We start from the raw sequence: 12,012 nt of genomic DNA, 5'->3' as shown, positions 1-12,012 counted from the left end.
CTGCTCGACATCTCGTATGCCGTCTTCTGCAAAAAAAAAAAAAAAAAAAACAAGAAAACAAGTTTAGTCTAATAACTCCAAAGAGAAAAACTGTAATTCATACAAAACTGTTCATAATACCTAAAACACGACTAAGAAAACTATGCCATGTTAACAATATTAAGAATTGTACAGCAATTTTTAAATATTATGAAATTAATATAAATATGCATGCAAAATTATGTACAATAATAAATACTAGAAGAAAATATATTACTGTTGTCATCAAGTCAATGCTGACTCACAATGACCCCATGTACAGCAGAATAAAACACAATCCAGTCCTGTGCCATCTTCACATTGTTGCTATGTTTGAGCCAACAATTGTTGCAGCCACTGTGTCAATTCATCTCATTGAGGGCCTTCCTCTTTTTTGTTGCTCCTTTACTTTACTAATGATGTCCTTCCTCCAGGGTCCCTCCTGACAACATATCCAAAGTATCAGAGAAGTCTCTCCAACCACACATTTAAAGAGCATTCAGGCTACATTTATTCCAAGATAGATATGTTCACTACTCTGGGAATCCATGGTATATTTAATATGTCTTGCCAGCACCATCATTCAACAGCATCAATTCTCAGTCTCTTTATTCACTGTCCAGCTTTCACACGCATATGAGGTGTAAAAATACCACAGCTTGGGTATTTTTGAAGTGCACTTTAGTCTTCAAGGTCACATTGCTTTAAGGAGGTCTTTTGAGGCAGATTTGTCGAATACAATACATCATTTGATTTTTTGGCTACTGCTTCTCTGGGCAATGATTGTGGATCCAAGTAAAATGAAATCCTTGACAACTTCAATTTTTTCTCCAATGATCATGATATTGCTTAATGGTCCAGTCGTGAGGATTTTTGTTTTCTTTAAATTGAGGTGTAATTCATACTGACAACTGTAGCCTTTGATCTTCATCAGTGCATGCTTCAAGTCCTCTTCAAGCAAAACTGTGTCATCTGCATATCACAGGTTGTTAATAAGTCTTCCACCAATCTTTATGTCATGGTTTTCTTCATAATCCTGCTTCTTGAGTTACCTGCCCAGCATACAGATTGAGTAAGTATGGTGAAAGGACACATATTTTCAGATTTTAAACCGTGCAGTATCCCCTTTTTGTTTGAATAACTGCCTCTTGGTCTGCATACAATTTCCACATGAGCACATTTACGTGTCCTGGAATTCCCATTCTTCACAATGTTATCCATATCTGTTATGATCCACAAAGTTGAATGCCTTTGCCTAGTCAAGAAAACATAGGTAAACGCCTTTCTTGTATTCTCTGTTTTCAGCCGATTCATCTGACATCAATAACATCCCTTCTTCCACAATCTCATCTGAAACTGACTTGAATGGCTAACAGTTTCCTGTCCATGTACTGCTGCAACCATTTTTTAATTATCTTCACAATTTTATTTACATGTGGTGTTAATATAATCTAGATTATTCCATAATCTGCATTCTATTGGATAACCTTTCTTTGGAATGTCTATGTATATGTATCTTTTTCAGTCACTTGGTCAGATAGCTATCTTCTAAATCTCTTGGCATACAGTGAGTCCTTCCGGTATTGCATCCATTTGTAGAAATTGGTATTCAGTCAATTCCTGGAGCCTTGTTTTTCACCAGCTCCTTCAGCACAGCTTGGACTTCTTTCTTCCTTCAGTACCATCGGTTCTTTATCAAATGCTATCTCCTGAAACGGTTGAACATCAACCAATTCTTTTTGGCACAGTTGTTAGGCAGGGAGGTAAGACAGGAGGGGTGCCCTGGGGGCAGGCCCAAAGGGAGGAGAAAAGTGACAGAGGTGGAATATTTAAGGAGGTTAATGAGCTAACACCTGTAACCTCTCACAACTGCTTGTGAGATCTGGCCAATTAAAATTAAGCAGAATAACCACCGACTGTGGGATATTTAAGGAGCTAACACCTGCAACTGCCCACAACCACCTGTGAGATCTGGACAATCATCAGAGTCACAGGACCTTGACCCTGCCTTAAGAACACCCCTTTCAGGAAGTATAAAAACCAGTAAGTGAGGCACAGTTTGGCATCTTTCCCATTCCACAGGAAAGACCTGTCTCCACTCTTCTGGAGACAACTTTTGCTTTAAATGGCCTTCTCTACTTGTGGCAAGAGGTCCATTTCCCCTCTGGAAACATACTTTGCTTTTAATAAAGGCTTGTGTGATTGACACTTAGTTGAGTTTGTCAAGCCACCACCAAAAGTCATTCACTCCTATAGCTCCCCTGGGACCGCTGACCCACAGATTGCTCGCTCACAAAGATTCTTCCCACAAGCAGGGTGAGGACCAGAAAGAGGGCTTCTTAGCCTGGATAACATTTTGGTGCCAAAACCCAGGACAGAAGACAATGAGTGGGTCCAAGCAAAAGCAAGTGAGAGAAACAGAAGTAGTCTTCAAGGTACAGAATGAGTGAGCTTGTATGTTTGGCAGAGCATGTGTGCTTGGCACCAGCTTTTTTTTAAAAAAAAAAAAAACAGGCTTTTAGGCTTCTTACTTTTCTATGGTAGTGTGAGTGTCTGGCTTCAACTGCTTTAGGTATTTTCTGCACACAGGCACCAATGGGCTCAGAGGGAAAAATAAGAGAAGTAGTCCCTTCGGAGACTAGCCAGTTTACTGCATCATCTAGAAGATTGTTTTCAGATTTGATGGATTGTAGGACTTAAGTGTAGTAAGACCACCCTATAGTCCCCTCTGTGTCAAAGGAGATTTATCTGATAGGAAAAGTTTTGAGCAGCTGGAGAATGCTAGTGACAGAGGCCAGGTGCCAGCAATTCCATGCTAATTATCTTGGTAGATGCCAGAAGTAGAGGCTTGCATCCTAGTATAGGAGAAGTGGTGGTGGGACACCAATGTTAGTACCAGAGGAGACGGTACTGGTATCGCATGGTCACAGGATAGGAGACAGAAAGGAGGGGATGGTGGGCCATGTTGATTGCTTGCCGTCACGCATGGGCTCCCGCTGTGTAAGACAAAGAGCCACACACATAGCCTTCCACAGGAAAAATTTAATAGAGATGGGGTAATAGCCCAAGGGTATTACCCAGGATTCCCCGTGATCCTCAGGATCAGAGTGGGGCCACCCAACAATCCTGCTGTACACAACCAAAGCCAGGGACACTTGGCTTTCGATATAAACCTTCCTTTCAAAACCCTTCTTTTATTCTCTTTTCTTTTAGATCGACATGGGATAGGAAGTATCTATTCCCATCAATTCAACCATGGGATGCTTGTTGGGCAACTCGAAGGCCTTACTAGAAGGAGAAACTTATATTCTTCTACATACTGCATGGCCCCAGTACCAGCTTGGGGACCAGGTGGTTTGGCCTCAAAACAGCAGCCTAAACTATAATATCATCTTGCAGCTCAACCTGTTTTATACCCACAGTCTTAAACCTTCTAACTCGGTTTATCTTCTCTAGGCTTCAAGCTGTGAAACTCCAAACGCTTCACCAGTGTCTGGGGTATTTTCCTCTCCAAACCTTCCCAATGACTCAAATGGACCAGACCAGAAAATATTTTGGGAACTTGTCTTAACTTCTGGAAATTCCAAACCCTTTTTCTCCTCTAAGATAGTAAGGAAGGGCTCACGAGTCTCCCTTAGGCAGGACAAGGACCTGCTTATGGAAGGAAGTAACCAGAAGACAACAGTGACCATCTTCCTTAAAGAATTAAGGCTCATGTGTCCTTCAGTGGGGAAATGTTAGGCAGAAAGGCAGGACAGGAGGGCTTTCCCTGAGGGCAGGGCCAAAGGGAGAAGAAAAGGGAGAGAGGTAGAATAGTTAAGATAGTTAATGAGCTAACATCTGTAACTGCTCACAATTGCCTGTGAGATTTGGCCAATTAAAATTAAACAGAATAACCACAGACCACAAAATATTTAAGAGGTTAACGAGCTAACACCTGCAACTTCCCACAACTGCCTATGTGATTTGGCCAATTAACCAAAGTTACAGGATCCTGACTCAAGAGGCCCAACCCAACCTCAAGAACACCCCTTTCAGGAAGTATAAAAACCAGTAAGTGAGGCAGTTTGGCGCTTTTCCCATTCCTCAGGAAAGACCCGTCTGCACTGTTCTGGAGATGCCCTCTGCTGTTAATGGTCCTCCCCACTCACGGAAAGAGATCTGTTTCCCCTCTGGAAACAAACTTAGCTTTCAATAAAGGCTTGAGTGCTTGTGTGACTGGCGCTTGGTTAAGTTTGTCAAGCCTCCACAGAACATCACTCGTAGATTGCCTGGGACTGCTAGGCCGTGGAATGCTCATTTGTTGAGATTCTTCCTGCAAGCAGGGTGAGAACCAGAAAGAGGGCTTCTTCGCCCAGATTACACAGTGACTCTGTGTACTCTTTCCATCTTTTTTTTTTTTTTTGCCCCCCTGTATTCTCTACTAGGAGCTCTGGTGGTGTAGTGCCTAAGGCATCTATCTGACTGCTAACCAGAAGGCTGGTGGTTCAAACCTACCAGGCACTCCTCAGAAGGAAGATGGGGCAATCTACTTCCATAGTGATACTGCCTTGGAAACCCAAGGAGGGGTGGGTCACTGTGAGTCGGATCTGACTCAACAGCAGTGAGTGGGGGTTTAGTATTATCTACTATACTCATGGATATATTTGTGGGACATATAAATATATAAATACATAAGTTGAGATACTCTCTGTTAAACCTATATATACTCATGGGTGCAGTACCATTCACCTTCCCACCCATTCAACTTGAGTGTCTATGTATCCACTGTTGTTGTTGTTGTTATGTGCTGTTGAGTCGGACCCGGCTCATAGCAACCCCTCCTTGGGTTTCTGAGGCAGTATCACTACAGAAGATTGCCCAACCTTCCTTCCAAGGAGTGACTTGTGGATTTGAACCGCCAGCCTTCTTGTTAGCAGTCAAGTACCTTAGGCACTATGCTACCAGTGCTCCCATCCACTAGTAGATTGTTATTACTGTTATTGAAGGATTGTATATGTAATAGTATTACCATTGTGGGCTTTAACTCTTGTGCATCCCCCTGTATCTTCTACTGCCTTGATAATTTTGTGCTGATCTCCCCCTTATTGTATATTTTCTTTCCCGTCATCCAAGTTAATACATGTCTACCCCCTAGTTAATGATTTCCCCTACTTTTCCCTCCCATTCCTGGTAACCTTCAAAGAATATCCTTTCTGTGAATAAACATTCCCTTCACTTTTTACAGTAGTGGTCTCATACAATATCTGTCCTTTTGTGATTGACTAATTTCATGTAGCATAATGTCCTCTAGGTTCATTCATGTTATGAGGTGTTTCACAGATTAATCATTATTCTTTAACATTACATAGTATTCCATTTTGTGTATGTATCACAATTTACCCATTCACCCACTGACAAGCACTTAAATTATTTCCATCTTTTGGTTATTGTGACTAATGTTGTAATGAACATGGGTATGAGTATATCTGTTTGTGTCACGGCTCTTATTTCTCTAGGATGTAAACCTAGTAGTAGGATTGCTGGGTGACATGATATTTCTATTTCCAACTTCTTAGGAAGCACCCTAACACTTTTCACAGTGATTCTACCACTTGACAGTCCTATCATCAGTGTACGAGGGTTCCAGTCTCTCCACATTCTCACCAGCATTGGTTGTTTTCTATTTTTTTGAACTTTGCTATTAAAGCTAAGGTGAGATGGTATTTCATTAGTGTTTTGATTTGCATCTTTCTACTGGCTAATGATCACAACTATTTCTTCATGTGGTTGTTAGCCACCAGAATTTCTTCTTTGATGAAGTGTCTGCTCATGTCTTCTGCCCATTTTTTAATTGGGTTGTCTGTCTTTTTGTTGTTGAAGTATTGAAGTTTTCTATAAAGTTTTGAGATAGTTCCTTGTCTGATATGTCATTGCCAAAGCATTTTTCCCAGTCTGCAGGTTCTCTTTTTACTGTTTAGGCAAAGTCTTTTGTTCCATATGTTAATTTTTAGGAGGTCCTGGTCATCTAGTATGTCTTCTGCTATTTGTGTATTTATAGTTATGTCTGATAGTGTATTTATGCCTTCCCACTTTTTTTGATGCTTCCTGCATCATTCAATATTATGCCCATAGACTCCTTTAATACAGCAACTCAAGACCTGAATGTTTTCTTCAGGTCTTTCAGCTTGAGAAATGCCAAGGATGTTCTTCTCTTTTGGTTTTCTAACTCCAGATCTTTTTGCACATTTCATATAGCAGTGTGTCTCTTAAATCTTCTGTTCAGTCTTTTTTTCCTTCATTCTTCTTTGCTGTCGATGAGGAGAGACCACCAATAGTTGTGCCTCAGAGGGCCACTCACAAGCTTTTACAACCCCAGTCACCACTCACCCAAAGTAGGATGTAGAACATTCTCTTGGAGGACTATTTTATGCCAATTGACCTTAGTGTCCTCTGAGACTATGGTCCTGAGCCTTTATACCCAGCGACTCATTCCCTTAAGGTGTTTAGTTATGACTAAGACATTTTTATAACTTTGTTCCCTATATGCTCAACTACATTCATGGATGTATTTATATAAATAGGTAGAGACAGCTCTGTTAAACCTTTATATTTTTGTGGGTATAGTCCCATTCACCTTCCAACCCCTGTTCAGTGTCTTTGCATCTACTCCTAAATTATTAGTATTATTTATTATTATCATCATCATCATCATCATCACAGGATTATATATGTAACAGTATTTACCTTTGTTGCTTTTAACTCTTGTGCTCCTCCCGATTTCTTCCACTGTTTAGCTCTTCTATGTCATCATGTCTTCTGTTTACTTTAGCTATTCTATGTTCAAGAGCAAGTTTCAGAGTCTCTTCTGACATCCATTTTGGTGTTTCCTTTCTTTCCTGTTTATTTTAATGACATTTTGCTTTCTTCACGTATGATGCCCTTAATGCCATCCCACATCTTGTCTGGTCTTCAGTCATTAGTTTTCAATGCATCAAAGCTATTCTTGAGATGGTCTCTAAATTCAGGTGGGATATATTCAAGGTCATGCTTTAGTTCTCATGGACTTGTTCAGCTTCAACTTAAACTTGCATGAGCAATTGATGGCCTGTTCCACAAGTGGCCTACAGACTTGTTCTGACTGATGATATTGAGCTTCTACATCCCTTTCCACAGATGTAGTCAATTTGACTCCTGTGTATTCCATGTGGTGATGTCCACACATATAGTCAAAATTTATGTTGTTGAAAAAAGGTATTTCCAATGAATAAGTCATTGGTCTCACAAAATTCTATCAGGCAATCTCCCATCTCGTTTCTATCACCAAGGCCGTATTTTCCAACTACTGATTTTATTCCCAACTTTAACATTCCAATCACCAGTAATTATCAATGCACTTAAGTGCATGTTTGATCAATTCCAGACTGCTCAAGGTGGTTTTAAAAAAAAAGAAAATCTTCCAACTTCTTCATCTTTGGAATTAGTGGTTGGTGCATAAATTTGAATAACAGTCATATTAACTGGTCTTCCTTGTGACCATGTGGTCTTCCTTGGCACATGGATATTATGCTATCACTAACAGCATTCTATTTCAGGATAGATCTTGAAATGTTCTTTTTGATGATAAATGGAATGCCGTTCCTCTTCAATTTGTCATTCCTGGGATAGCTTTCAGCATCACAGCAACATGTAAGCCACCAAAGTACAACAAACTGGCAGACGAGAGAAGAGAATCTAGAATGATACAAATCACTAAGTACTAAGTAGACTTCTTTTTCCCTATAAAAATTGCTTTGATTTCCAGACTTTTTAAGTTTTATTGTGATTTGGGTGAAAGTCTACCCAGCAAATTAGTTTTCCATTCAATAATTCACAAACATTTTGTATCATGACATTGACTGTAATCGCCACAATGTAACAGCATTCTTCCCACTTCCTCCCTGTGTTTACCATTTCCATTCATCCTTCTTTCCTAACCCTTCCTGCCTTCTGAGCATTATCCCTGGGGAAATGCTGCCCTTTTGATCTCATATGGTACATACTTGCCTAGTGTTATTATCCACCTTATAGGCCTGTCTATTGTTTGGCTGAAAGTTCAGCCAGGAGGTTGGGTTGGGGTATAAATTTATTTAGTTCTAGACTTGAAGGGTGACTAATTGCCACAGTCTCAGGATTCCGTCAGACTTTATCAGACCAGTAAGCCTGGTCTTTTTTTCTTTTAAATGATTGTGAGTTTTATTCCACATTTCTCTTCCACTCCATCCAGGACCTTCTATTAAGACCCCTCTCAGACCAGTCAGCAGTGGTAGATGGGCACCATCTACTTCTGGTCTTAGTGTTATGGAGCCTAAGGTTTACACAGCCCAGTACTCCTTTGGACTAATTGTTTCCATGTGTCTTTGATTTTCTTAACTCTTCTTTGCTTCAGATGGGGAGAGGCCCATATTCCAACTTAGATGGCTATTCAGAAACTTTTAAGACCCCACTTACTACTCACCAAAGTAGGATGCAGAACACTGTCTTTGTGGACAATTATGCCAGTTGACCCTGAAGTCCCCTTATATTTTGCCTGTACTCACAGGCCCAGTGCCCAGTCAATATTTTTAAAGGCAGAACCAGGGAACTATAAAATCTATTAGGAGTGTACCCAAAATTATCTTTCCAAAAATGTTCCTTAAAAAACAGTTTTAATTTCTAGCATTTAATAAAATTAGTTGTAATTATGTGAAAATTTCTACTTGTGGCAGATCTAATTCTCTAACAAGTATGCAGAATAAATTGGACCTTGTTATATTTATGTTTTCAATCTCAACCTCCATTATGTAAGCAGTATCTTAAATTCACCCTAAATATATACTTCCCTCAAGTTTCAAAGTATTATAGTATACTAGATTAATAACTGTTGTTCTTATGTGCTGTCGAGTCAGATCCAACTCATTGACCCCTCCTTGGGTTTCCGAGGCAGTATCACTAACGGAAGTAGATTGCCCCATCTTCCTTCCAAGGAGTGGCTGGTGGGTTTGAACCGCCAGCCTTCTGGTTAACAGTCAAGTGGCTTAGGCACTACGCTACCAGAGCTCCTAGATTAACAACTACTAGTTATTAAAAAAAAATTCTTAAAAATAACTCAGAAAAAAAAGTAAGATAAAATAAAAATAACTCAGGAAAATCTACTACTTAAAGTCCTTCTTTCTCCAAATCCACTCAAAATATGTTGTGTGGACTTTCCCTTTTCTTGAAGTACAATACTAAGAATATAGTATTACAAGTGGGGATGTCCAAAGGTTTACAAAAAGAAAGGAGAATGTGTTCTGCTTACAAAGTATACTGTTGACCTTTTTGGTTATAGCAGCAACCAATAATAAAACAAACCCTATGGTTGCTCTTCCACCACTCATCTGTCAGTCTACCATATTGTCGTGGCTTATGTGTTGCCGTGAAGCTGGAGTCTATGCCACCAGTATTTCAAATACCAGCAGAGTTAACCATGGTGGACAGGTTTCAGCAGAGTTTCCAGGCTAAGAAAGACTTGGAAGAATGTAGAAGCCATCCAGTTCTCAAAGAATTGGCCAATGAAAACCTTATGAATAGCAGTGAAACACTGTCTGATACAATACTGGAAAACTTTATGAATAGCCCTGAAACAATGTCCAATATACTACCACCATAAGATGAGCCCCTCAGTTCAGAAGGCACTCAAAATACAACTAGGGAAGAGCTGCCACCTCAAAGTAGTGCAGACCTTACTGACATGGATGGAATAAAGCCTTCAGGACCCCCATTTGCCAATAGGGAACAACTCAAAATGGGAAGAAACAACTACAAACATCCATTAATAACTGAAACATGGATGTATGAAGTATGAATCTAGGAAAATTGGACATTGTCAAAAATGAAAGAGAACACATAAAGATTAATATCCAAGGCATCAGTAAGCTGAAATGGACTGCTTTGGTTGGCCATTTTGAATCAGACAATCGTATGATCTACTACTCCAGAAGTGACAAATTGAAGAGGAATGATGTGGCATTCATCATCACAAAAAGTGTTTCAAGATCTATCGTGAAGCACAATGCTATCAGTGATAGTATAATATCCATACTCCTACAAGAAACACCAGTTAATACTGCTATTACTCAGATTTATACACCAACCACCAAAGCCAAAAATTAGGAATTTGAAGACTTTTACCAACTTCTTTTGTCTGAAACTGACCAAATACACAATCAAGATGTGTTGATTAAAACTAGTAATTGGAATGCATAAGTTGGAAACAAAAAACAATCACAGTAGTTGGAAAACATGGCATTGGTGACAGAAATAACGCTGAAGATCACATGACAGAATTTTGCACGACAAACAACTTATTCATTACAAATACCTTTTTTCAACAACTTAAATAGCAGCTAAACACATGAACTTTGCCAGATGGAATACAAAGGAATCACACTGACTATATCTGTGGAAAGAGCCACTGGAGACGCTCATTATCTTCAGTCAAAACAAGGCCGGGAGATGACTGTGGCACATACCATCAACTACTCATATGCAAGTTTAAGATGAAGCTGAAGACAATTATAATAAGTCCATGAGAGCCAAAATATTTTCTTGATTATATTCCACCTGAATTTAGAGAATATCTAAAGAACAGATTTGAAGCACTGAACACCAATGACAAAAACCAGACGAACTGTGGGATAACATCAAGAACATCATCCATGAAGAAAGTAAAAGGTCATTAAAAAGACAGGAAAGAAAGAAAAGACCAAAATGGATGTCAGAAGACATTCTGAAACTTGCTCTTGAACAGAGAGGAGCTGAAAAAGCAAATGAAAGAAATGACAAGATAAAAGAGCTAAACAGAAGATTTCAAAGAGCAGCTCAAGAAGGCAAAGTCAATTACTATAATGAAATGTGCAAAGACCTGGATTTAGAAAACCAAAAGGGAAGAACACATTCGGCATTTCTCAAGCTGAAAGAACTGAAGAAAATTCAAGCCTTGAGTTGCAATATTGAAAGATTCTATGGGTAAAGTATTGAATAATGCAAGAAACATCAAAACATGGAACGAATACACAGAGTCACCATACCAAAAAAAACTGGTACATGTTAATCTACTTCAGGAGGTGGCATATGATCAAGAACCAAAGGTACTGAAGAAAGAAGTCAAACCTGCACTGAGGGAATTGACAAAAAACAAGGCTCCAGGAACTGATGGAATATCCAGTGAGATGATTCAACAAACAGATGCGGTGCTGGAGGCACTTACTTATGTAAGTCAAGAAATCTGGAAGACAGCTACCTGGCCAAGTGACTGGAAGAGACCCCTATTTGTATCCACTCCAAACAAAGGTGATCCCACAGAATGTGGAAATTATCAAACAATATCTCTAATATCACACGCAAGTAAAATCTTGCTGAAGATAATTTAAAAACAATTGTGGCAGTATATTGACAAAGAACTTCCAACAATGCAATCAGGATTCAAAAGAGGATGTGGAACGAAGAGTATCATTGCTGTCGTCAGATGGATCTTGGCTGAAAGCAAAGAATACCAGAAAGATGTTCACTTGTGTTTTATTGACTATGCAAAAGCATTCGACTGTGTGGATCATAACAAATTATAGATAACATTGACAAGAATGGGAATTCCAGAACATTTAATTGTGCTAATGCGGAACCTGCACAAAGACCATGAGGCTGTCATTCAAAGAGAACAAAGGGATACTACATGGCTTAAAATCAGGAAGGGAGTGTATCAGGGGTGTATCCTTTCACCACACTTATTTAATCTGTATGCTGAGTAAATAATCTAAGAAGCTGGACTATATGAAGAAGAACACAACATCAGGATTAGAGGAAGACTCATTAAACTGCATTAAGCAGACATCACAATCTTGCTTGCTGAGACTGAAGAGGATTTAAAGCACTTACTGATGAAGATTAAAGGCTTTTGTTTGCAGTATGGATTACACCTCAACTTAAAGAAAACAAAAATCCTCACACTTGTAGAAC

General features: G+C 39.3%; 1 protein-coding gene across 1 annotated transcript in view; it reads right to left on the bottom strand.

Annotated features, from left to right (window-relative positions):
* The window catches only part of RNGTT (RNA guanylyltransferase and 5'-phosphatase), a 521,901-nt gene that overhangs the window by 399,754 nt on the left and 110,135 nt on the right, over nt 1–12,012 (bottom strand). The window contains 1 exon segment of the mRNA XM_042782266.1: nt 10,418–10,437. Within this exon segment, the coding sequence (XP_042638200.1) occupies nt 10,418–10,437 (20 nt within the window).

The sequence above is a fragment of the Orycteropus afer genome, unplaced genomic scaffold (genome assembly GCF_000298275.1).
Source record: "Orycteropus afer afer isolate SDZICR_OR568_19922 unplaced genomic scaffold, OryAfe1.0 scaffold00011, whole genome shotgun sequence".
Classification (NCBI taxonomy): domain Eukaryota; kingdom Metazoa; phylum Chordata; class Mammalia; order Tubulidentata; family Orycteropodidae; genus Orycteropus; species Orycteropus afer.
The sequence above is the reverse complement of the archived record's forward strand: the minus strand, read 5'-3'. Positions and strand labels throughout refer to the sequence as shown.